This window comes from Pteropus alecto, unplaced genomic scaffold (genome assembly GCF_000325575.1).
Source record: "Pteropus alecto unplaced genomic scaffold, ASM32557v1 scaffold786, whole genome shotgun sequence".
Classification (NCBI taxonomy): domain Eukaryota; kingdom Metazoa; phylum Chordata; class Mammalia; order Chiroptera; family Pteropodidae; genus Pteropus; species Pteropus alecto.
In genome coordinates this window covers 55,698-83,245 of record NW_006438126.1, presented here as the reverse complement: position 1 = coordinate 83,245, position 27,548 = coordinate 55,698, and the positions used below count along the sequence as shown (strand labels likewise).

Genomic DNA, 27,548 nt, shown 5'->3' with positions numbered 1-27,548 from the left:
GCAGACAGAAATGTTTTTGTTGAAGGCTACTGAGATTAAGCCACTTGCCTGAAGTCTAGTATAAAACAGCTTTTAAAGTAACCCTTAGGATCAGTTTACCTCATATTTGCTACATAGAACTCTGACTATTAGGCAACACTTCCCAGTTCCTAGGAGGAATGTTAAGTAACAAAAAAAGATAGGCGTAGTGTGTTTGTTGGGTCCTGGAAAAAAATGTTTTGACTGGTTTAAATGACTGCACTGGGAAGTCTCTTGGTTTGCTCTGATGGCTGCCTATCCAGGAGCATCTCCAAGGTACTGGTGACTAATAATTGCTATCTGAGGAAGTGCTAGCAAGTTGCCAAGAGGTCATAAAGTATCACTGGAAGTCTTACTGGGTTATACTGGGAGTGGAGCTGATTAGAAGAGAAGCAGTCCAGTAATGGGAGAGATACAGCCTTATTGCCGATTGCTCTCTGCATTGTTTACCAGGCAGAAGTGAAAAATCCTGCTTGAACAGTTTTCCATTCTTGTACTTCCACCTCCCTCACCCAGAGAATTACTCCCCAGGCAAACTCTGCATCCCAGTGCTGCCAAAGCTATGCAAATCAGTAGGGCCTGTGAAGCTGCAGGCTGAAGTGGGAAAGAAGAGGGCTGGCCCCAGAAGGGCTTCTACCATCTAGTTGGTCAGGGGTCCTGGCCAAGCAGCTCAGCACTGCTGACCTGGTACCCACCAGATGTCATGGGAGGAGAGGTAGTGTTGGAAGTTGCTCTTGACTCCCAGGCACCTCCCTTGGCTTTTCTCATCAGGACTCCACTGGGTATTATGGCCATCCTGGCCTGAGAAGATTCTATGCAGAATCCTGAGTCTCTGCACTAATTCAATGTGCTTTTACCTTCTTTTGATCACTAAATCCAATATTTCTATGGATGGCGATGTGGTCTTCATATTTAACCCAACTCCCTCTACCTGCAGCCCTGGCCTCTTACATTGTGGAGAGCTCTTGGATATAGATGAACAGGTCTGGGTACAATGTGGGACCAGGGAAACGCTGGAATTGGTGGGAGCTAAGCTGAGGCTTGGATAGAGTCCTTAGATGTTAACAATGGATTCATGCTAGAGTGGGAAGAATATACCACATTGTGGTGGAGACATGGGTTTCGTCTCCCCCTGAGATCATTCCCAACACATGCTCATATTTTAAAAGCTCTGTCACTTTGTATATATCACTTAACCTTGTTGAGACTCAGTTTCTTTATCTGTAAAATGGAGTGAATAATAATGCCTCATCTTCCTAAAGCAGGGAACTAGCCCTGATGATCTCCTGGGGTCCTTCCTAACCCCATGAACCAGGGTTCCAAGATATTGGTTCTCCTCCTGCTTTCTTACTGGGACCTCATGGCCCAGTGATTTCCAGGGGACCATGAGAACCAAAGAGACCTGGAGAGACCCCAACTAGTGCCCTTCCCACTTGGCACAGATCTCATTTGCGCCCTAGATCTTTAAATATGAGATTCTGAAGCCTCTTTGTGAGCTCTTTCCTCCCTACTTTCCCCTCTGCATCCTAATCTTTTATTTGTGTGCAGAACAAAAAGGACAGAGGGAAATGGTGAAGAGTGTCCTTCCTGTGCCTCTCTATGCACATGCTACAGACAATGACTGGCTTCTGGGAGGGGAAGAAAAAGCTCTGGTACATTTCAATCATTTGCATTGAACCCTAAGACTTCAGAGATGGAAGGAATTTTAGAGGTCACCCGAGATCCCCCTCTTGATGTATCAAATTGCCCCTTAATTCTAAAACCACTTCTGTAACATCCCTGAAATAGGCAGCCTTTGCTGAACTATTCCTAGCAGTGGGGAACTCTGTCTATGTGAACGTGTAGGTTTCACTGCTGTGCATTTCCACTTCTTATGAAATTCTTTCTTATAGTGAGGAGAAACCTACTCCCCAGCAGCTTCCACTATTGGCCCCTGTTCTGCTCTTTGGAGCTGCAGGCTAAGCCTACTTCGCTTCCATGTCAATATTTGGGGAGGACGGAAAAATCCACTGACATTTATTTAAGCACTTACTATGTACAGGCACCATGCCAAGTGCTTTTAAATATTTCCTTATTAAACGGTTTTTAAAATTTTTTTTATTTTGAAAACCTTCAGACATACAGAAAAGAGAGAAAACAGTTTAACAAACAACTATACACTCATCACCTGGGTTTAATAATTATTAACATTTTACCATATTTGCTCCATCCATTTTTTTTCTGAAATATTTTGTTTTTAACTTTTTATTGTGGACATTTTCAAACACACACAAAAGTAGAGACAAATAAAATGAGCCACATATTCATTACCTACTCTCAATAACCATAAAATTTCCATCATTCTTGTTGCTAGAATATTTTCTTGTAAATTATAGACATTATAACATTTCAGTCCTAAATATGGCAATATGCATCTCTAAAACATGAGGGCATTATCCTTTTTTTTTTAACCACAATGCCATTATCACACTTAAATAATCATTTACTTCTCATGGCAATCCAATGAAGGTTTTATCTGAAGGTTTTATCTGAAGCTAAATATCCTTTCTTCATCTATTGTGATATCTAGGCTCCTTACCATCTTGGTCCTTGTGTTTTTTTGCCCAGTTCATTGGGGTCTCTTTTAAAAAATGGTACCCTAAACTGGGCTTGATGCTGTCAGTCAGAGATCTTCAATGATCTGTATGTCTGTTAATGCATAGGATAGCATTAGCTTTTTAAGCACCCAGGTGCAGCACATTTTGGGCCAATACTGAGCTTTAGTCAACCAAAACTCTCTTTTTTGTTGTTTCTTTTTCACATAAGATACTCTAACACCAAGGTACCCTATATTCCCTTACTCTTAAGGAACTGCAGTATATTTATTTCTAAATAATGACTGCCAATACACATTTTTTTTTCATTCTTATTTTCTGTTTGGGGGGGGACATATTAGATTCCTTTGGGAGATTTAGCATCTTTAAAAATGTAAAATAGAGTATAGATATTTTGATGGACAGGTATCTTAAACTTGATGCACACTTGAATTTTTAATCCCGATATTTATTAGTTATGATTATTTCTATTGTTAGTGACAGTTTGAGGTTGGTTATTGGTATTAGTGAAGAAACTATTAGACTTCACATTGTAGCAGATAGTCTTTTGTTTAGCTTTATTGAGGTATAATTAACAAAATCATAAGATAGTATATTGTGATGATTTGTTATATGTAAACATTGTGAAAGGATTCCCACTATGTAGTTAATTAACACATTCATTACCTCACATATTTATCTTTTTTCTTTTTGGTGAGAACATTTACGTTCTACTCTCTTAGCAAATTTCAATTATATAACACAGTGTTATCAACTATATCACCATGTTTACATTAGATCCTCAGATCTTGTTCATCTTATAGCTGAAATTTTGTGCCCTCTTACTGACCTCTCCCTATTTCCCTATGCCCAGCCTCTGGCAACCACTTTTCTACTTACTGTTTCTATGAATTTGACTTTTTTTTTTTTTTTTTTTTAGATTCTTCATATAAGTGATACCATGTATGCATGCAGTGTTGTCTTTCTCTGTCTGGCTTATTTCACTTAGCATAATGACCTCAGGTTCCATCCATGTCGTTGCGAATAGGGTTTCCTTCTTTCTCATGGATGAATAATATTTCATTGTATATATACTGTACCATATCTTCTTTATACATTTATCTGATGATGGACACTTAGGTTGGGTCCATATCTTGACTATTGCAAACAATGCTGTAGTAAACATGGAAGTGCAGATATCTCTTTGATTTCCTTTTTTCATTTGGCTATATGCCCAGAAGTAGGATTGCTAGATCATATTGAGCAGATAGTCTTAAAGTTAGGGCATACCTTTGTGCAATTTGACTACTTCAGTTTACTACCCAATATGAATTAGAAAAATAGATTTCTGGGTTAGAGTATTTGCCTAAACAGGATTTCCTAATTAAAAAAAAAAAAATCTTTAGTCTACTTTTTTTAAAAAAAATTTTATTGGGGTTAAAAAACACATAAACTGAAATTTAAACATAAAACTTAAAGTTTAAACATTAACTTTACCCTCTTAACAATTTCTAAGTGTATAGTTCACCCTCCCTTATCTTTTATTATACAGTTGATTTTTTAACCTAAATGCAGGGATTTACATTAATTCCTATTACATTTTATCTTGTTGATTCTGGCCTCTTATTAGAAGCCACCAAAATATTTTCTAATCCTGATTCCATTATCCAGATTTCTGTATTAATCTCCCTCTCTGCTTTGAATCACTTCCAAATTCAATCATTATCTATCCTGTTTATTTCCCTAAGCTGCTGCTTAAAGTCTAATCATTGGTTTTCTCTGTGTTAGACACTGGATGCAATGCATTTAATGGGAAAGTTGTGTGAGTATATAGGCGTTGAGAAATCCAAGCTTTGGTTCTGATTCAGGTTCTCTGAGGCTGTATGACTTTGGCAAGGTGCTTCCCCTCTGAGGCTGGACTTCAGTGTTCTTCCAACTCTAAAAGATTACTGCTCCATATGTGTGTGTGTCCTGCTTTGTTTTTTTTCTGCAAGCAGCCACCACTTTCTAAAGAGGGAGCCAGAGCTTGGAAATAGAATGTGTTCAGATTTCTGCAAATGTGGTACCTGCATTTTTTAGCTCTGAATAGAAGATTCATTTTTGTAGCAATTTCTTAGTAATTTGAGTCAAACATGAGCCATTAGGCACTTACTAAGTGTTGGACACTTTTAGGCATTCAAGGTACAAAAATGAATAAGATATAATATAATACCCTTGGCCTCTAGGAGCTCACACACACATGATGGAAACAGACACGCTAAAAAATGTGATATGTGCTGTAAGAGATAGAAATAAGGGATGTGGAAACACAGAGGAGGAAATCCCTTATTTTGCTTTGGATAAGCTTCATGGAGGATGTGACATTCAAGTTGAGTTTTGGAGGACGAGAGTTTATTTTTTTTAAGTGCTATGGCTAAGTAGCAGTTCCCTGGGAGGGTAGCCTTAAGCACGCTGTGTTTTGGCCAAGCGGCCAATTCTGGAGTATAGTTTGGTAAGTTGTGACCTTTGTATGCACTCATGAAACCTTGCAACAATCAAGGTAATGAATATATCTGTCACACTCAAAAGTTTTCTTGAAAGAGAAGCATTCCAGTCAGAGAGCAGAGTGTACAAAGTCCCTAACATAGGACCAGGCTCAACCTGTTTGAGAAACAGCCCAGGATGTCTGGAACCCAGCTCCACAATTGATTAGCACTTCCCAGTTTACAAAGCGTGGTCACCGGCTTTATCTCACTGTAGTTTTACCATATTCCTGGGAAGTGGCTAGAATGTGAATTATGACCTTATTTTGCCATTGAGACACCTGAGGCTCTAGAACTTCCTGCCTTGACCAAGGTCACACAGCATGTAAGTGGTGAAGCCAAGGCTTCCACTCCAGTCCTTTGACTTCAAATCCAGGATTCCTCCCAGTATAGCCTGCTGCTCCTCCATATAACATCTTAAAAGGACAGAAAAAGAAATTTCTTGTCATTGTGGACCAGTATTTCACACAACGTAATTATTGCATCCCCTCCTTTCTCTGGGAAAGAGGAGCACTTTCCTCCCTATTCCAAAGATGAATAAATTGAGTCCTGGGAATGACTCGCCAGTCACCTCCCAATCCAGAGCATTAGGGCAGCAGTAGAACCTCAGTGAGCTAGATCTTGATACAGAGTTCCCAGGCAACATCTTCCTGGCCTTTCCTATAGGCTTGGTGAGAAAAGGTGCCAGGTGGAACAAGTCCAGTTCACCATAGGAGAAAAGCAGGAACAAACCCAGCAATAAAATGAGGGCTGAGATGGTTCCCCAGATCTGGATAGAGAATCAACAGTGTCATCAGATATTAACTAATGTCTCTATTGGACTATATCATAAATCTCAGTCTAGACCCCCAAATGCTCTGAGCTTCTTCTCACAGGTAGTAAGCCATGAGAAAAGCCATGTCTCCTGAGAATACACTTACCTGCTTAGCAGTGGAAACAGAATCAGAATAGTGGAAATGAGCCCTTACTAAGTGTCCAGCCCTGTGCTATGTGCCATTCTCTGGTCTCCTGCAGTGTTATGAGGTCAGTCTCCTGGGAGGCCCTGGCTGGCCCGGGCATCTCCAGTCCAACCATTCAGTTATCCCAGGATTCAAAGAAAATTAAGCAGAGATACCAATGCAGGTAAGAATGAATTTTATGAGAAAGAGAAACTCCATCACCAGACTACAAGTGCAACAGGTACATCCTCATGATAAGAGGCTTCTTGAGAAAGACCATGAAAAAACTTCTGGGCAAGAGAAACTGTTAGCTTTGTTGGCTGATGAGTTTTAAAATTAATCTCTGAATTCTGCTTGCTCATGTTTTTCATTTTTTGGATCTCACAAACAACATGATAATGGCATTCACAGGAATCAAAAGCAAAGATCTTCTTTAATTGTCCACAAACATGGTGAATCTTTCCAAGCTCAACTGTGTTGGCCCAGCAGTGTTTCTCTCACTTTCTAGGTCTTGTTCACATGTATATTATTACCTCCTGGAGACATCTTCTCTTCTTGCTGTCCAGACACCATATTTGTCTAGTCTTCCTCCTACTTTGGTGCCTAGTCTTTCTCAGTCTCCTTTGCTGGCTCTTCATCATCATCCCAAACTTAACCTTTTTTTCTTCTTCATCTGGATGCAGTTCCTTAGACCTCACTGAGTCCTATGTCTTTATATACCACCTATAAATTGATAACTACCCACTTTTTTACTTCTGATTTGACACCTCTCCTGAGCCCAAACTCATTTTCCTACCTCCCCTGAGATACTTAATTGACATCTCAAGCTTAATTTGTCTAAAAATGTAGCTTTTGATTTTCTACTACCAGCCTATTCTTCCTAAAATCACCACCATACCAGGGAATGGCACCCCCATTCACTCCATTGAAAAAAAGGCAAACCCAAGGAATCCTCACCTTCTCTTGAACCCCACCTTCTATCCATCAGCTAGTACTGTTAGCTATCAATTCAAAACAAATTCTAAATCTAGGCCCTTCTCACTACCTTCTCTGCTACCCTTCCATTCAGCCACTGCTCTCTCTTACCTGAGCCACTGCAATAGCCTCCCAGTTGGTCTCTCTTACCACTCTCTCACCCCCTACAGTGAATTACTGCAGGTTTAAACACTTAAATCAGATCATGTTATTACTCTGCTCTGAACCCTCCATTACTTCTCATTGTCCTTGGCATGAAAGCTGAAATCTTTACCATCAATCCACATCATCTCTTCACTGGTTACCCTCATCTACTTCTCTCTGGCCATGCTGGCCCCATTACTGTTTCTCAGCATGCAAGCCTGTTTTTGCCTTAGGTCCTGAACCTTCTGGAATGATCTTCCCTAGACTCTCAAAAGGTTGGGTCCTGGGGATTCCAGTCAAGATAGAATAGTATATAAACACTGTGGTTGTTTCCTCCTGTGACCACATTAAAATTACAACTAAAGTATAGAACACTCAACCTGGATAACCTGAAGACTAGCTGAACAGAAGTCCTGTAACTAAAGATATAAAGAAGAAACCATGCTGAGACTGATAGGAGGGGTGGAGATGTGAAATGGGCTGGCCCCACACCCACTTATGGCAATTGAAAATTGGGAGGGATATCTTAGCTACAGAGGTCCTCCCTAAGGAACGAGAGGTCCTAGCCCCACACCAGCCTCCCCAGTCCAGACCACTAGTACAGGAAGAGGAGCCCCCACAACTTCTGGCTGTGAAAATCAGTGGGGATTCTGTTTGTACAGTGAGACAAAGGTCTGATGGAAAACCAGGTGTCTCTTAAGGGGCCCATGCACAGACTCTTTCATTCCCAGGCACTTATCTTGGGCTCTGGTGGAGGAACAGCAGCTCCTGAGGTGCTAGAGACATACAGGGAATGACTGAGTTGTGTGGCTTCAGAGTGAGGGCTGAAGGGATAGCTACCATTGTCCCTGTGTTGAGTTGAGCCCTCCTCCCACACAGCCAAATCTGAATCTGCATTGGCCTGGTGAACTCTACTCACTCTACCCTAGTGATGTCATGGGACCCCACCACACTCAACACACATATGCTTGAGGCTCTTTCTGCAGTGGGCAGCTGGCGTTGACCCACACTGCAGTCTTCGAAAATTCTTAGGGGTCTTTGGGCCCCAAGTGGGTGGCAGCTGGCCTTGGTGTGCTCTATGAGTTTTGCTGAGTGGCCCTGGGCTCACTATTGGTGCCAAATTGGAATCTGCATTAACCTGGTGAACACCATCTGCCTGCTTCACCCACCTCACATACTGCACAAGTCTTTTTCATTATTTGAACCTTAGGGGCATCTGGTAGGCGGTGGCAGGCCTCAAGGTGCCCTGGGCCTTTTGCTGAGCTGCTGCAGGCCTAGTACTGGTAGCAGCCAGCCTCGATTCACAGCGTGGCCTTTCTCACATGCATCCAGGTCCAGCATAGGCAGCAACCAATGTGAATCACTTTGTACATCCTACCAGGTAACCCTGGTCTGCTGACAAGCAGCGGCTAACCTTGGCCTGCAAGGGAGACCCTCCCAAGAGGCCCCAGAACCAGCATACTCAGTGGCCAACTTCAGACCACAACAGAGCACCACCTGATTAGCTCTATAAGCATCACACACAAAGGGTGGTCTCAGCAGGCACCAGAGACCACTGGGACAAATTCCACTCTGTGGGGTCAGTTCCTGCATAGCAGCTCATATGCCATGGTCATGGCCAATTCTCACAATAAGTCAACCTAAGAGTCAGTCTCACCTAATGATGTGCCAACAGCAACCAAGTCTCAACTACAACAGGAGGGCACACACAACCCACACAAGGGACACTCCTGGAGCACGTGGCTCACGTGATCAGGGAGACTGTGTCAATGGGCCCTATAGGACATGCACTACAAGAGGGGAAGACATGGCAGATCTACCTAATAAATAGAAACAAAGATAGAAAAACAGCCAAAATAAAAAGTAAACATGTCCCAAATGAAAGAACAGGAGAAAATTGAAAAAGAACTAAAGGAAATGAAAGCAAACAATAGACCAGTTCAAAACACTAGTTATAAGGATGTGCAAGAAACTTAGAACTTCAACAAAGAGATAGTAAGCAGAAAAAGGGGACATAAAACTATAAAAAAGAACCAGTCAGAAATGAATACAATAACTGAAATGAAGAATACAGTAGGAGGAATCAATAGCAGATTAGATGAAGCACAGGATCAAATCACCATTTGGAAGACAAAGTAGCAGAAAACACCCAATAAGAACAACAAAATAAATGAGGATAGTTTAAGGGACCTATGAGACAACATTAAGCATAACAACACTCACATCATAGAGGTACCAAAAAGAAAAGAGAGCAAGGAATTGAAAACCTAATTGAAGAAATAATGACTGAAATCTTCCCTAACTTGGCAAAGGAAATATACATACAAGTCCAGAAAGCACAGAGTCCCAAATGAGATGAACCCAAAAAGGCCCACATCAAGACACATCATAATTAAAATGCCAAAGGTTAACTACAAAATGAGAATCCTAAAAGCAGCAAAGGAAATGCACCTACTTCCTTACAAGGGAGTTCATAAAACTGTCAGCTGATTTCTCAACAAAAACTTTACAAGTCATAAGGAATTGGCATGAAATATTCAAAGGGATAAAAAGCAAGGTCGTACGACCAAGATTACTCTACCCAGCCAGGCTATCATTTAAAATTGAAGGAGATAAAGAGCTTCCCTGACAAGAAAAAGCTAAAAGAGTTCACTACCAACAGGCCACTATTACAAACAATGTTAAAGGGGCTTCTTTAAGAAGAAGGAGAAAAAAATCAAAATATAAATAACAAAATGGCAGTAACTACATACTTATCAATAATTACTTTAAATATAAGTTGATTAAATGCTACAATCAAGACACTGTGGCTGAGTGGATAAGAAAACAAGACCCATACATATGCCACTTACAAGAGACCCACTTCGGACCTAAAGACCCACACAGACTGAAAGTAAAGGGATAGAAAAAGATACTTCATGCAAGTGGAAATGAAAAAGAAAGCTGGGGTAGCAATACTTATATCAGACAAAATAGACTTTAAAACAAAGGCTCTAATACAGAGAAGGACATTACATAATGATAAAGGGATCAATCCATCAAGAGGATATAACCCTTGTAAACAGTACCCAACATAGGAGCACCTAAGTATATAAAGCAAATACTGACAAACATAAGGAGAGAGCTCTATAGTAATACAGTAATAGTAGGGGACTTTAACACCCCCATTGACTTCAATGGATAGATCCTCCAGACAGAAAATCAACAAGGAAACAGCAGTTTTAAAGGACACATTAGACAAGATGAATAAATTGATATTTTTTTAGTGCATTTCACCCCAAAGCAACAGAATATACTTTTTTTTCCTAGTATACATGGAACATTTCCCAAGATCACATGTTAGGCCACAAAACAAGTCTCAATAAATTTAAGAAGATTAAAATCATATCCTTTTTCACTGATCACAATGAAATTAGAAATCAATTACAAGAAAAAAAAACCTGAAAAACACACAAAAACTTGAAGGCTAAATAACATACTACTAAACAATGAAAGGGTTTACAAAGAGATCAAGGAAGAAATACAAAGAAACCTCATGACAAATGATGACAAAAACACTAAGAGACTTAGCCAAAGCAGTTCTAAGAGAAATTCATGGTAATACAGGCCTACATCTAAAAGCAAGAAGAATCACAAACAATCTAACCTCATACCTAAAGAAACTAGAAAAAGAACAAACAAAGCCCAAAGTAAGTAGAAGGAAGAAAATGATAGAAATCAGAGGGGAAATAAAGAAAGTAGAGTCTAAAAAAAAAATACAAAAGATCAATGAAACTAGGAGCTAGTTCTTTGAAAAGACAAAATTGATAAACCCTTAGACTCAAAAAAGAGAGGACTCAAATAAATAAAATCAGAAATGAAAGTGGAGAAGTGACAGTTGATTCCACAGAAATACAAAGGAGTATAAGAAAATACTACAAATAATCATATGCCAACAAATTGGACAATCTAGAAGAAATGGATTAATTTCTAGAAACTTACAATATTCCAATACAGAATCAAGAAGAAACAAACTCTGAATAGACCGATTACTACTAACAAAATGAAAACAATAATCAAAAAACTCTCAATAAATAAAAGTTCTGAACCTAATGTCTTCGCAGGTGAATTGTAGCAAACATTCAAAGAATTACATACCTATCCTTCTCAAAAAATTTAAGAGAAGTCTCCCAGGCTCATTTTATGAGGCCACCATTACCCTGATTCTAATATCAGACCAAGATACTATTAAAAAAAAATTATGGGCCAATATCCCTGATGAACACAGATGCACAAATCCTCAACAAAATATTAGCAAACTGAATTTAGGAATACATTAAAAAGATCATACACAGTGATCAAGTGAGATTTATTCCTGGGATACAAGATAGTTTCAGTATCAGCAAATCAATTAACATGATACACCACATAAACAAATGGAAGGATAAAAACCATATGATCATATTAATAGATGCAGAAAAAGGATTTGACAAAATCCAGTGTACATTTATGATTAAAAGTCTCAGCAAAGTGGAAATAGAACATACCTCAACATAATAAAGGCCTTATATAACAAACTCACAGTTAACATCTTAATGGTGAAAAGCATTTTCCTGAAGCTCAGGAACAAGACAAAGATGTCCACTTTTAACACTGTTATTCAACATAGTATTGGAAGTCCTAGCCATAGCAATCATACAAGAAAAAGAAAGAAAAGCCTTCCAAATTGGAATGGAAGACGGAAAACTCATTATTGGCAGATGACATGAACTATATAGAGAAGATCATAAAGATTGCACCAAAAAACTATTACAACTGAATTCAGTAAAGTAGCAGGATACGAAATCAATATTCAAAAATTGATTGCATTTTCATACATCAATAATAAACTACTGGAAAGAGAAATTAAGAAAACAGTCCCATTTACAATTGCATCAGAACGAATAAAATACTGAGTCATAAATCTAACCAAGGATGTAAAAGACCTATACATGGAAAATTATAAGATATTGAGGAAGGAAATGAAGAAGATACAAATAAATGGAAGGAATAGGAATGCTCATGGATAGGAATAATTAATATTGTTAAAATGGCCATACTACCCAAACGATCTATAGATTCAATGCAATCCCTATCAAAATACAAATGGCATTTTTTCACAGAACTATAACAAATAATTCTTAATTTATATGGAACCACAAAAGATCCCAAATAGCCACAGCTATTTGAAAAAGAAAAACAAAGTTGGAGGTATCACACTACCTGATTTCAAACTATACTACAAGGCTATAGTAATCAAAACAGCATGGTACTGGCATAAAAACAGACACAGAGGTCAGTGGAACAGAATAGCCCAGAAATAAACCCATGCCTATATAGTCATTTAATCTATGACAAAGGAGGCAAGAATATACAGTGAAGTAAAGACAGTCTCTTTAATCAATGGTTTGGGGAGTACTGGACAGACACTTGCAGAAGAATGAAATTGTATCACTTTCTTACACCATATATAAGAATAAACTCAAGAAAGATTAAAGACTGAAACGTAAGACCCCAAACCATAAAACTCCAGAAGGAAACATAGGCAGTAAACTCTCTTATATTGCTCTTAGTGATATTTTGGGGGGTATGTCTCCTCAGGTAAGGGAAAGGAAAAATAAACAAATAGGACTACATCAAACTAAAAAGTTTGCATAGCCAAACAAACCACCAACAAAATAAAACACAGCCTACTTAATGGGAGAAGATATTTGCCAATGACACATCCAATAAGGGGTTAATATCCCAAATATATAATTCATACAACTTAATAGCAAAAAGACAATCCAATTTAAAAATGGGCAGAGGACCTGAACAGACATTTCTCCAAAGAGGGCATACAGATGGCCAATAGACATATAAAAAGATGCTCAACATCACTAATAATCAGGGAAAGGCAAATTAAAATCAAAATGAATTATCACTTCACATCTGTCAGAATGGCTATCATCAGTAAATCAACAAACAACAAGTATTGATGAGGTCGTGGAGAAAAGGGTACCCCTGCGCTCTTGGTGGGTTTGCAAATTAGTGTAGCCACTATGGAAAACAATATGGAGGTTCCTCAAAAAATTAAAAATAGATCTACCATATGACTCAGCAATCCTACTTTTGGGATTTTTCTGCTACTTTATACTTTCACAAAAGTTTTCTCTACTAAACACATATTTACTTTTCAACCCAACATTTATTATAAAAGGCAAAAAGATGAACAAAACGAGAAATGAAAGTTAGCGGGTGGGTAGAAACAGGATTCACACCTGTCTACTTCACTTGATTTAGATGTCATCACCCCTGGAGAGCCAGGATGAGGGAGCACTTCTTGCCTTAGGCCAATTCCTTTAGTATTCATGGCTAGTCATTCCTTGCTTACTTATGAAAGCATCTGTAATGGCTTCTGTCTAAGAGAGTGCAGCAGAATCCTTACTCTGGTATGGCAAGTTCTGATCCCAGGGGACTCTGAGTTTGGACAAATCAGTCTACTCTTTCACTGATTATCCACCTCCCTGGAAGAGATTTTTCAAAGATTTTTCTAGAAAGCAGGGTAAGCAGGAGGATTCTAGCCATAGGGAAAGTGGTGTTCTTTTTCAAAATAAAGAAAAACTTCTCCAAAACATCCTATTTTTCCTCTAAACCAGTCTCTTCTTTTTTTTTTTTCTTTCTTTTTCTTTTTTTTGATCTCTTACAGGAAATGATCGAAATGGCCTAGATTTCAACAGGCAGGTAAGGACTTTCAGAAGAAAACATTTATCGTATAAATCATTGGGGTCATTTATACTGTCAGGTATGGGAGATACAAAGAAGATTAAGTAAAGTTTTAGGGTGTTTATTCAGAGGCTCATACCTTTCAGGATTGGAAAGGGCCTTTAAAGGGCCTTTACCTTCAACCCCTCCCCCAATTCACAATTCAATGTCTGAGTCACCTCTTTACTATCCCCTCAAAAGAGTACTGACAAATGCAGCACCTATTTAGGATTTACTGCATGCCAGATGTGGTCCAGAGTCTAAGACAATAGCTCTTTCCTATCAAAGCTCAACCTGAGTTGCTTCTTGGGCAAGTCTGTTTACATGGACTGACTGTATATAGAGGAATTTATAGATGTACAAATTGTGAAGTACCTGGATTCTTCATGGAACTCCTGATTTACAAGAAAATGATAGGAGACAAAACAGGAGAAATAGAACAAAAAGAGCTTAGGAAGGAGTACATGACACAACTCAGTGGGACAATGTAAACACAAGCTTGGTGACTTTGAAGGAAATCAAGTTGGGTGAGTTGGAATTAATCAGAGAGGTTTTCAGGCAAGGTAAGTCAGCACTGGATGGATTGCAGGATGGATGGATGTGAATGTATAAAAGGAAAGTAAAGTGGAGGAAGAGGACTTACCTCTTAAGGTTAGAGGCTGATGGGAAATGTAGGTGTGAGGGCTGGAACAGGGTGTAACGTCAGAAGCAGAAGGTGGGAAGCGTTTGTTGGGAGGAGGAAGCCTAGGTTAAAGACAAGCAGGAAGCAATAATGAGGAGCCCTAAAGTGAGGCAGAGAGGTAAGAATTAGATACAAAATTGGAAAGCCTGAGTTTTGGTCCTGTTTCTGCCACCGACGGGCTATATAATTTTGTGGTCAAGTTGCTTAATATTTTTGGTCTAAGTTTTCTCAGCTGAAAAATTATTTTTCATTAATTTGGGGGTAGGGATTAGAGAAAATGTGTACTATGTCAGTCGTGGGAATACAAAGAAAATTAAGACATGGTTTCTTCTCTGGAGGAGCTCAAAGTCTAATATGAAGTGTGGAGGAGTAGAGATGTTAGGAGAGGGAGAGGGGAAGGAAAGGAGAGAGAGACTCTTAAATGAATACTTATAATACAATTTCATTCATGTTTTACTAGAGATATGTAAAAATCATGGTGGCAAATAGAAATGGAAATAGTTCATTCTTCCTGAGATCTCAGAGTAGGCTTCATGGAGGAGGTGATATTTTTGTCTACTTCTGAAGGAGTTTTCAGGCAGAGAAAAAAGGGCTAGAGAGGGAGATAGCCAGGGGGAGGAGAAGATAATCCCAATGTTTTGGCACATTGAGTAACCACTAGGGTCCCTTCCCACTCTGATATTCTGAGTGCAGGTTTAGATGAGAGTCGGAGTTGGAGCTGGAGGTAAAACTCAGATATGTTCTTCTCCTTTATATGCAGAGTGATTTGCTATTACTACTAACATTTCTAAAATTGGGCTGTTAACTCTGGTTGCATCCTTCACAGTCAGAGAGAAGGATAATCTTGAAACCTAAGCCAAAACCTCTTAGGCAGGCAACTTCCGCAATTTTGAACATTGGGAAAGTTTGTTAACAAATGGAAGCCAACTACTCTCTCTTCCTCTACTCAAGACCTAAAACAGAGATAGGCTTCAATTAAGGAGTCATCTAGGTTGGCTATGAGAAAGGACTTTTAGCCAATATGGTTTATTAAACACTGGAACAGTTACCAAGGGAAGGAGACTGTAGAATCAGCTTCTTACTGAGGTCTTTAAATATGAGATAGATTTTTATCTAAGAAGTAGTTGGGCCAGGTTTGCTTCAAGGTCAGGAAGATAGAAGTGAGTCTCAAGGATTCTATGATCCTGAAAGAGAGTCTAAGTAGGTTGAGATATAGCCTGTGCCCTAAGCTTTCTGCCCTGATGTCTGAGGATCCCAGCCTAGGGTTTAACTCTTACTGCTCCAGGCCTTTGGATGAGATGTACAGGGAGGAGCCCATCCCACACCAGATATGGCCCTACCAGCCCAGCCCAGAGGTGGCCCACTCCATAGGCCCAGTGGGTTTGCCTGCCTATGTGATCTTTCTGAAGGTTGAGAAACCCTCGTGTTTATGACAAGGTTAGGGCAGCCCCTCTGGCCTGGGGCAGCCTACAGAGAGGTCCCTGACCCTTTGAACATCTTTGGAGTGTGGTTTTCCCACCAGTTATGAGAAAGTTTCCTTGCTTCTGCCAGGAGTGGGCCTCCCTTGAGTTCATTTCCCTTGGATGAGCCTCATGAGATAGTTATTCCCTCCCTGTTCGGGAAGGGTTTTGGATTTCTTGTTATTGACAAGAACAGACATGACAGATTTTTTCTTTAAAGAGAGGGGAAATTTTGGAGGAAGAGAGGCTTAGCTGGGCCACACTTATTTACACACTTAGACTGGAGCAATTCTCTGCTCATAAACACACACCTCCACGCCCTCCCCAAGGTTTCTCCTCGCTCCCTCTCACTCTCTCCATCAGATGTCATCAGATACCAACACCCACACGCTCACATTCACACCAGCTCACCTGTGGGCCTACAGGTAGGCACTGAGGATTTCTCAAGCTATGGCATTGACAGTCACTCTCTCATACTATACAACAAGGGAAGGAAACCAGCATTTGCTAACTGCCAGACTCTATGTAGGGTGCTTTTGTTACCTTATCTCATCAATTCTCACTATAAACCAAGTGTTAACTATTCCCATCACACACATGAGGAAATTGCTTCCCAGGCACACTGGCTTTTTTGGCAAAGGATCTGAAAGATTAAATAATTTGCTGAAGGTCACACGATTGGCCAGTTGGCAGAGTCAGGATTTGAACCCATATATCTTTGACTCCAGAACCCACTTTTCCCATGTTTCCTTGCCACATCCTCCTCTGCAGTCTCTCAATTCCCCTCTCCTTTTATATACATACCATCCTTAGGGAGAGGCCTGGGAGCCAGAGGCTGAGCGTGACCTCACTGTGACTAACTGAGAGGAAATGGCACAGGGAGGGGAAGAAAGAGCAGATGTGTAGGAACAGCCTCTGTGTATGATACAGAGGAGGTGTTAGCAGACACAGGAGAGTAAAGGATGAGCCATTGACCATGGTAAAGCTCTGATTGTTAGGCCCCAAGCTAGTTGGTGCAATTGGGAGTTGCAGCCAGGTGCTGAGTAAATTGCAGTTTTGAGCAAGGGATGTTGGCTCATCAGGTAGTTTCATGCTGAGCCTGTTAACTTCCTGGTCCCGAGAAAGCAGACTGAGCTTGTATGGGGATAACTGTGGCAAGGCCCAGGGACTCAGAAGCAGGACTGCTCCAGGCCCTTGGATGAGATGTACAGGGAGGCTTTGTCTCCAGGAAATATAAGACAAATTTGAAAGGCAACACAATAAGGCCAGATCCCTGGGTGGGAAGTCAGAAGTCCTGGGTGCCAGTGCCATAAGCTATTTGTTCCCCTATTTGTTTCTGCCATAAGCTATTTGTTCCCCTTATCTTTCTGGGCCTCAGTTTCCACAAGAATAAAATGAATAAGTTTGCGTGAGATGACCTCTAAGGCCCTGCAGTGTCTTATAGTTCCATCATTTTTCTCATGCCATATTCTGACTGGTTAGTTTGACTTCCACTCTCTTTTCATTTTTTTTTTTTTTGAAGAGTAATGAATAAGAGAGTGTCCATTTCTTCACCCTGAGCTGTAGAGAGTGAGGGAAAATATGTAATATGGACTCTTTACCACTTTTATGTTTTTGTGCGAACCAGTGAAAAGAATCATTTGAAATTTAGGCATAGAGACAAAGACCTGGCAAGCTGGATCTGGGGCCAACCATTTATTCTTTGAATATCTAGTTATTCCTAAGCTCTAGATAGAGGGTGCCATTTGTAAGAAAATAAATCGCAATACTGTGCAGTGAATTCTATGAGAGATATAAGAGCTCTGGGATACTGCCTGAAGATATCACCAAAGAGATGGTGTCTGAAGTGGGCGACAACAGAGAAGTAGGGGGTTTGATTGGCAGAGAGGGGCAGCAAGAATATTCCAATGATTCATAGGAGACAATGAGTGTGAACGCTCACTGCTGTAAAAGGGCATGGCTTTGGGAACAGTGAGAAGACCAGCATGGGATGAGATGGTGGAAGATGAGGCTGAAGCTGTGGGTCAGGTCAGCTTATGAAGAACTTTGAATACCCAGCAAAGAATTTCATCCTGTGGGCAGTAGGGAGTCACTAGGTGTTTTGAAGCATGACTAGCTTCATTTAATTGGAAGAGCATTAGATGGGGGTGTGGTTGAAGAGAGAAGGAAGGATGAATGAGGACTGATGCAAGAGAGGCCCAATGGAATGCTCTTATAGTAGGAAGAAGTAAGCAATGCTAAGGAGAGGGCTGATAGCAAAGAGGTTAAGTATATAAACATAGAATTAGACTGCCTCAATTTGAATCCTGGTTTGGGCACTACCTGCCTGTGCAAGTTTGGGCAAGTTCTTCAACTTCTGTGTTCCTTATTCTCTTCATCTATAATGGGGAAAATAATGGGTTTTTGTGAGGGTTAAATGAGGATGTATGTATGTGTGCGCATGTGCACATGTGTATGCATGTGTATCATAGACAAGTATCTTGAACATATATACTGTATAAGTATTTGCTATTATTATTACTGTGTCAGTAGGCATGGAGAGACTCAGATTTGAGAGATATTTCTGGAGGATTTTTGCAACAGGTTGGACATGGGCTGCAAAGAGAAGGGTCCAGTATGAATCTTAGATTTCTAGCTAGGAATGCTGAGCATTAGTGGTCTTACAACCATAGATTAAGAAGACAAGAGGTGGAACAAAGTTTTCCAGATGATTAAAGGAGGTAGAAGTGCAGGTAATGGGCTCTAAATGCCTAATACATGGTGAGAAATTTGGATCTAGAGCCCAGGAGATAGGTCAGGATGCAGAGTGGGGAGGCACCACTGAACTCTGTTAACTGAAGTGATGTGGGGGAATGAGGTCACCTAGGGAGGGTGTGCAGAATGGGTGAGGACCAAAGGTGAACCTGGAAGAGAAGGAATATGTAAAGGACAGGCTGAGGAGTGGGTACCTATAGATGAGGCTAAGAAGGAATTGTTAGAGAGACAGGAGGAGAACCACACTCACAAAGGAGGGATTTTCATGAAGGTGGGGATAGCCAACAGCATCAGAGCATGCAGAGATACCATAGAGCCTGAAGCCTGAAAGTGGGCTATGGTTTGGCAGTGAGGGAAACAGTAATGGCCTTGTCCCAGTGTTTGTAATGTCTGTGATGAGATCAGATGCCAGATTTCTGGAGTTGAGGAGTAAATAAGGGTCAAGGGAATGATGGAGACAAGAACTTCAGAATTCTCTCTTATGGAGTGGGATGACAATGGGATGGAGGTGTTGGCCTGAAATGGAGACAGTGTGAAGAGAAGCTTTTTGGGGATGAGAGAGACTTCAGTGGGTTTGGGCCTGAAAAGAGATAGAAGATGCAGTATAGGAGACAGAAAAGAGAGAATATGGATGGAGATTGGGCCCAGCAGAGGGTTTAGCATAGAAGAGAAGGCCTCCTCTGACAGGGAGATAGGGCTGAGTGCCCTGTTGGTGAGTTCAGGAACCCAAGGGACAGCTCTTCCAGTCACAGAGTTTCTCCACTTTCATGTCCTGCTCTTTGGACCAACAGCTAACTTCAGCACATTTGGAGGTATAATTGGCTTAAAGGGCCTAGGAGAATCCGCAATTATAGGTGCACACCTGGGGAACCTCACTTGCTCTGTCTGGATGATTCTGGACCCCTCTCATCATCCAGGGTCATGATCAGAGCAATGTTTTCATCTATGTTGTGGAATACCATCTTGCAAGAAGACTGCCTGAAAGTTCTCTGAGGCCTAAAGAGAGTTTGAAGCAAGTTGGCAGGTTTACATGCTCCTAAGCTCCTTGCCCCAAAGCTGAGAATCAGTTGCCTGTGATTTTCTCTCAGTCCTTGGCTTGGCAGCTTTCTCAGCTCACCTGCACCAGTATACCAGTATCTATCTCACCTCCTGTGCTTCTCTCTGGACCCCATGCTAGCTAGTCCAGAGCAGTTGCCCTATTTGTCCCCACATAGCAGTTAGCTTTAAATCAGATGGGATTTTCCTTCATTTTGTTTTCTTGAATATGAATTATTTTGGTTCTCTGGCTGCTCCTGATATGTGTTGATTTGTAGTGTTTAACTGGCTCAATTGGAGCATCTTCTCTAAAATAAACAAAATTCAGCCTAAGGAATGGTTTCTGAGGATTCCAAATGATAGAAGAGCTTCTCCAGGGAGACCAATGAGGGTGACATAGGGGAGGCAGGACCAGAGTCTCAAGCAGACAAGTGAGGGTCTGCAGTGACAGCATAGTAAGCCGCTTCCACCAGGCCCTCTCCCATCCCCCACACCCCCACCCCTGCAAGTGTAGACTCTGAGAGCCATACCAGAATAGGTGTGCAGAAGAGAGAAATGGAGGAAATTAACTGACTATGTTTGCATTTAGTTCCACAAACCTGTACTTAGCCAGGTACTGAGGAGTCAGAGGGGAGTAGAATGTGGTCTCTGCTCAGTGGTGGGGAGAAAATGCAGCAGAAGCTGTGGAAGACAGGGAGGGCTCCTGCACTATGATAACGCCCTTGGGGCTGGTTCAGTGAGTTTAAGAAAGCCAAGCAGGTAAATAGAGCCAGAGTAGTGGGCTCAATAAGCCAGAGGGAGACTCTGAGACCTCCTGGTGAAAGATCTTGAAGGATGAGAATTAATGACATGAGACTCTGGGTCCTCTGAAGCTTGTTTACTTCTGCTGCAGGATCTAGCTTCCAGTTTTATACTTCCAGATAGTGACAAATTATTGAGGGGGACAGGCAGGGTAAGGGAAAGAAGAAGATGAGGAACCAGCAAAGCACATTTTGCTCAACTCTAAGCAGTAGGGTTGGGTTTTAGAGTGTGCATACATAATATCCCTCTTTTCTCCCCCTCCAAGGTACCAACACAGTTGAAGAATAGGTATAGGAGCCTGACAGATAGAGCTGCAGTGGGGACATGGTTTTGATGTAAGTCTACAATGGGCTTTCAAAGACCTCATTCCAGAATCAAATGCATCTACCAGGCACAGATAGAACTGGAGAACAGATCTTAAAGTAATCTCTTAGCCAATAGGCAGGTCCTAGAAAGGGCCAAACCACACACACCCACTTCCTTCTAAACCTGTGTTTCTCCACCTTATCAGACCCAATGCTCCTTGTAATAAGGATTCTGTAGAGTCCCTTTAATATCCTGGAATAAAATTTAGAGAAAACATAAATAAAAATCATTGAGGTACTCTTAATTTGAATTAAAAGAGAATGAAAATAATTTAAAATAAAATAATATGTACCTCAGCAAGTAAGTCCTTGGGCAAACTCCCAAGATAGTAGAATGCTTTCTTTAACAAGATAGTAGGATGCTTATGCCTATATGAATGTGACAGACACAAATGCACCCTGATGTTGGTATGTTGTATTGGCAGTAACACAAGCCATGATTTCCCAAAATGTTAAACAACTCTTGGTAAACCTTCAAACAAAATAAAATGTAATATTTCCTCAATTTACACAGAAAATGGCATCTCTGGAAAAAGTCAGTGCATAGTAAAACTATACAAAAGATACTTTGTGCTTGCGTAAAATAAGGAATTGGGTTCTAGGCTTCCATGATTATAGGCACAAATGTCTAATGGCACATTTGAAATCCATATGAAAATTGTATGGGATAAACAAGTGTTTCTTGTTTTGTGCTGTCTTCTGCATTTCAGGATGTCTAGAATGCCTGCACTCTGCTCAGTGAATGCAAGTTGAGCCTTCTTATTATTAAGAGTGCCAGAAAAACCACACCGTAGATTTCAGAAAGTTACTTCCTGGCGAGCTATTACTCCCAGTAAGGATAGCTGACCTAGACCCACCAGAAAGAGGTCACTTCTACCAGAAGGCGGAGAGCATTATGTTCCTCTAGCTGGAGTCTTTCCACATAGAAATACAAGGCAGTGGAAAATGGAGGCTCCCCTGGCACTGAGAAGAGGCACCCCAGACATAACACACACAGCCTCTGACTTCAGAGAACTTAATTACTATCCAAAGAGGGAGACAAGTCTGATAAGTTTCTAAAAATGTCAGAGCAAGGGGTGTGTAAACCAATGCCAGCTCAACAGGGAATAAGCTGAGTGACTAGGGAGATGCAGAGCAGAAGTTTCAGGCAGGAGATAATTGGTGAGATTAAATGCCCCCCTTTTCCGAAGTGATTTCTCCAGTGTAGTTAAGATAATAAAACAATAATTTATTGGATTCTGCCTGTGTGCAGGCATTGAGTGCAGAATGCTTTATATTCATTATTCTATAAGTACTTATAGCAACCCTGTGAGGTAGTTGGGATTATTCCAATTCTAAAGATAAGGAGATTGAAGCCCTGAAAGGTAAAGGAATTATCCCCAAATCTCACCATCCAGAAGCAGAGAATTTAAAGCCATGCCTTCTAGACTCCAGACTGCACGGTTCTCCCACTCGATGGCCCTGTTGATCTTGGAGGAGGCAGTCCCACATAGTGGCTGAGACAATTGCCTGTGTTGGTCAGCCTCTCTGTGTCTCGTATTCTCACCTGAAAATGGCAACGGTAATAGTCTCTACTTCTTAGGCATGTTGTAAGGATTAATTATAGTTAAGATATATTACTTAGAAGGGTCTCTGATTTACAGTAATCAACTAACAAATAATAGTTTCTATTATTTTCTAATCAATGAGAACCCATAATTTTTTCTTCTTCTCTCCCTGTGTGGCTGCTGAGCTGGGCTTGTACCAGTTTAGATGGGCTGAGGATGCTGCTAGAAAAGTAATTTTTTTCTGAGATCCATAATCAGTCAATCTAAGGTTCCACCATCCTCACTCACCCAAGCTTAGATGAGAAGCAGCTGATAAATGTCTTTGCTTTTGGAGAGATGGGAATTTGTCCCTCCTTTACCAGCTATTCTTGGCTCTTTGGTCTCAGATGTCAGTTGTTTTCTGTTTGTGGTCTGGGCAACAGCCCCAGTACTGGACAGAGCCTTGTAGAGAATAGGGCAGTGAGGAGCGGATAGGAATGGGAACAGCTGTGGGTTCTCCAGAGGTCTGTCCCTAGTAAACCCTGGTTTACCAGATAACCCCAAGCACCACCACAAAGTCCTTCTGGGGCATTGGGTCTGGGGCCTAACTCATTCAGGTTTCAGCATTGACACAAGCCTGTGGATGCATCTAGATGGGGAGTGCAGATGGAATGTTCCTCTCTGCTCATGTGTAGGATAGAGAGCAGTGAGGATGCAAGTGGGAAAGTGTCCGAACCCTCTTCCTGATTCTGCAGGAATCTAAAAGTGAGTGTTTTGGGGAGATTTCAGGAGTTGCCTTTAGTGGATACTGAAGGCAGACTCTGATGAGAGTGAAAGCAGGGCCAGCTCTTCTCCATCTCCCACATGAGTCTAGAGCAGGAGTCTGGAAAACGAAGCTGTGATTGGCCCCCAGACAATCACAGGAGAAGTGTATACCTTTAGTTTAACATGCACTAGGTGAGCTGAGCTCTTCACAAGCAGTATCTCATTTAAACTTTACAGCAACCCAGAGTAGTAGTTGGTTCATTTTTGTTTATATTTTTGCTGATTTAGCAATATAAATTCATTATTTTATAGTTCTGGAGTCAGAAATTGGACATTGATCTCACTGGGGTAAAAATCAAAGTAACTGCAGGACTACATTCCTTCTGGAAGCTTTACGAGAGTCCATTTCCTTGCCTACCTCTATGACCTCTGTTGTCACCGCTTTCTGACTACAGGCAGAAAAAAAACCCACTTTTAAAGACTCATGTGATTAGATTGGGCCCACCTGGATAATTGAGAATAATCTCCCCATCTCAATGTCCTTAACCTTAGTCACATCTGCAAAGACTCTTTTGTCATGTAAGGGAACATATTCACAGGCTCCAGAGATTACAAAATGGATATCTTTGGAGGCCAGTTATTTAAGCAGGAGCTTTTATAATCCCCATTTTACAGAAGAGGAAACCGAGGCTGGAAAAAGTCAAGGGACTTGCTTAGAACCAAGATTCAAACCAAGGATGATGGGATGTGGCAGGCACTTTACATAAAGTTATGTCTTATTTGATATCACTTAATCCTTTCGACAGCCCAGTGAGGTAGGCATTATTATTCCCATTATATATCCGGGGAAACTATAGCTCAAGAAGTTAAGTAACTTACCCAAGGTGGAGCTCAGACATATAACAGGCCTGTATGACTACACTGTACCAGGCTGCTTTTGAGAGAGAGAGCATGCTCCTGCAAATGAGACCAGACCTAAAGTTACCCAGAGCTCACATTTGATGTTTGTTTGGTACTTTTCCACATTTCCAGGGCCTTCTTACCCATACTGACTCCTGCAGAGCTCTCACTGTAGCTTGCCAGCTGGAATGGCAGAGATAGTATCTGCAGGCTCAGGGAAGGTTGCCAGGTAAAGGGTGGGGTAAAGAAGGGTTCCCACCCAGAGGGTTCCCCTGGCCCCGCAAAAAGCACCTCCTTGGGCCTGTGCGTGAGAAGGGTGCAAGGAGGAGAGGAGTGTTTGCCTGTGTGTGTACGCCTGTAGGGCAGGGGGTGGGACCTGGCTTTCTCCCTGTCCCCCCCGCCCCTTCCCATCAGAGGACTGTCAAGGCAACTCTAGGAACCAGGATATTCTACTTCTCCCAGAATCACAGCTACTGTGGAAAATAAATTTTTCCACCTCAAAAAAGTCTGGCCCAGGAGTGGCTTTGGAGACTGCTCTCAGGAGCTCTCAGGAGCTATTTCCGTGTACCTGTTCTGTTCCCTATCAGGTCACTTCCCATTTCATGTCTGGCTCTGCTTGACAACTTACAGAAGACTTCATTAAGCTAATAGGTTTTTCTTTCACAATATCTGTGTAAAGCAGGTTTTATTATTCTTGTTTGACGAATAAAGGAACTGAGGCTCAAAATGGTAAAGTAACTCGCAGTTAAGTGGCAGGTTTGGGATTTATTCAATTTACCTTTATTCGGTATCTACTTGATAATAGTAGATATTATTCAATGTTCAGCGCTGGTCTGTTGTTTCCAAATCCAGTTTATTCTACTAATTTACTAAGCTACCCTCACTACCTTCATAGGCCTCTGAACCTCCGCTGCTTGTGTCAAGTGTCAGATGTCCCTCCCTCTCCCCTGTGTGACCACTAAACTCTCCTTGGCTCCCAAACCTTGAGGATCCTTGGTTTGCATACTGTTTTGCTTCTCTTTCTTGGCAGCCCCGCCCCTGCACTGGTGTCTTCTAATATTTTCTCTACTGATTCCATTGGCATGGACTGCTGCAGGGTGTCCCTGGTTTTATGCTTACAGATGACAGTATAGTAGTCAGAGGTCCAGCTCTGGCATCACACAGACCTAAATTTGAATTTTGACTCTACCAACAGGAGCTGTGTAACCTCATCAGTCACCCTCTCCAAGCCTCAGTTTTTGACTCTATAAAATGGGGAGAAATAATAGCATCAATCTTATAGTGTTGTTAGGAGGGGAATTAAGTGAGATCTTGAATATAAAGTGTCTAGGACATAGTAAGCACTCACTCGATGTAAGTTATTGTTGCTGTTGCAACATTATTAGTTCTAACTGCCCCATTTCATTTCAGCCTGGCTCCAGTTGGCCTTTTCTTCTTAGCTCTGCCCTTGGGAGGTTCTGGAGGCTTTTCTTCAAATGGCTCTCTGCTCAGATTCCCCCAATTGCTTGTCCTTCCTTCCTCTGAGTGTTCTTACATGTGCCCTTTCACCTGACTCAGCCCATTACTAGACCAATAATTAGAAAAATATGTCAAACTTGATCTGTGCCAGGTAAATACAGGCATGCCTCACTATAATGGTTCCTGAAATATTGTACATAAGTCAAAGTTTTATAAACTATTTTATTTTTCTTTGCCAAGAAAGCCGCTATTTAAAGAATTGTTAGACTGAATCTTTTCAGAAAATAAAAAATGCCCTTCTATAGTCAGAGCCAAACATCATCTATACGGTTGGCTTAAAATAAGTTATAGATTAATTTTGCTTTTCCCTATGATGCCATCTTCTCAAAGAAAGTGTGTGATCCTAACAAGTACATTTTAAACCTTACCCCATCACTGTGGGTAGGCTCATCCAAGAGCTTGGAAGTGAGTTTTGTAGGCCACTTGTGTAGCTGGTAAACTGAGGCTTGGAAAGACTTAAACACCCAGTCACTGAGGGTAAGCATTGATTCTTGCAAAAGCCAGTGGTAGAATATTTCTGTGCCCCTAGCTCTGGGTTGGGATGAGGAGCTATTAAGCTGCTAGAGCAAGAGCCACCAGGCCAGAAAGGGTTAACACCACTCTGTCTGGAGGGGGAAGCAGTGCAGCTGCCCAAGGACAAGGCATCCCTTCCTCTCTAACGTGAACCAGAACCAGCTTCCTTTCTGAAGATTTGGTGCTTCCCCTTACACTAAGCCTGGCAGCACAGAGGGCAGCTCCCTGGCTAGTGGGGCACTCGCAAGAGCCTGAGCTTGCCCAGGGGCCCAGGAGGGATGGACACTTTTCTGGCATAAAGCAAGGTGGGGTGTGGCAAGACCTGGGATTCCGGACTTTGCCGAGAACCTGGGAACTCAGCAAGGGCCCAGTGTTCTTATGGTGGGCTTCCCCATTCTGCTTGGGCAGGCCTCTCAAGTAACAGGATTTGGGGAGTCCAACTTCACGACCTAGAATTACTGCCTGAGTGCTTATAAGTAGCAATGACAATCCTCTTTGAAATGATGGAGGTATCTTGAAGGTGGGGAGGTACAGAAGAATAGACAATAGAAGAATTGATTCTGTTTTGAATGAACCCTGGAACCAGTATCTACCCCTATTCTTACTGTCCATCTTCCTGTCAAGCTCTCATTCATCTTTCCAAACTCAACTCCAATGTCTTGTTCTCCAGGTAGCCCTCTGGGGCTATCCCTTCCATCTTCTTTACCTTGATAGGCTTCTGCTATGTGTGTTCCCTGCTCCCCCCCTCCCCCAGACAGTGAAATATCGGAGGAGAGAATCTATTTTATTGTTACAGTGAAGCACTGCCTGACACAGAGTAAACATTCAATAAGTGTTTTTTAAACAAATAGATTGATAGATGGTTGAAATGAACCTATCTGTCTACCTACCCATCCCTTCATCCTAGGTGCCATGAACTCCTATCTCTCTGCTTTGCAGGGCCTTCTGCTCTTCATGCTGCTCTGCTCTCTGTTGTGTTTCTCTCAGCTAGTAATCCACGCTCACCCCTTTTCCCAAGAAGAAAAGCCTGTTGGGTTTATGCAAATAGAGTTCAGTGGGCTCCATCCATCCAGCTCAGGTAAATATTTCCCAACTCTGACACTTATGGCTGGGACCTGGGAACTGTTGACTGAGGCATCTCAGTTGTTTGCTCAGTGGTTGCTAGATGCTAGGGCCTACTCTCTACAGATCAGGGTCTGCATATAGAACTCTGATCAACCCAGTTTTCTAAACTCTTTGAGGTTGGAAGTTCAGCACCAAGCTACTCATCCAAAGTCAGAATAGGCCCGTTAGAGAG

At 41.5% G+C, this 27,548-nt stretch overlaps 1 protein-coding gene across 1 annotated transcript in view; it reads left to right on the top strand.

Moving 5' to 3' along the window:
- Window positions 1-27,548, top strand: part of POU2F3 (POU class 2 homeobox 3) — a 76,388-nt gene that overhangs the window by 18,465 nt on the left and 30,375 nt on the right. The window contains exon 3 of the mRNA XM_006915647.3: window positions 13,877-13,911. Within this exon, the coding sequence (XP_006915709.1) occupies window positions 13,877-13,911 (35 nt within the window). The remainder of the gene's footprint in view (window positions 1-13,876; window positions 13,912-27,548) is intronic.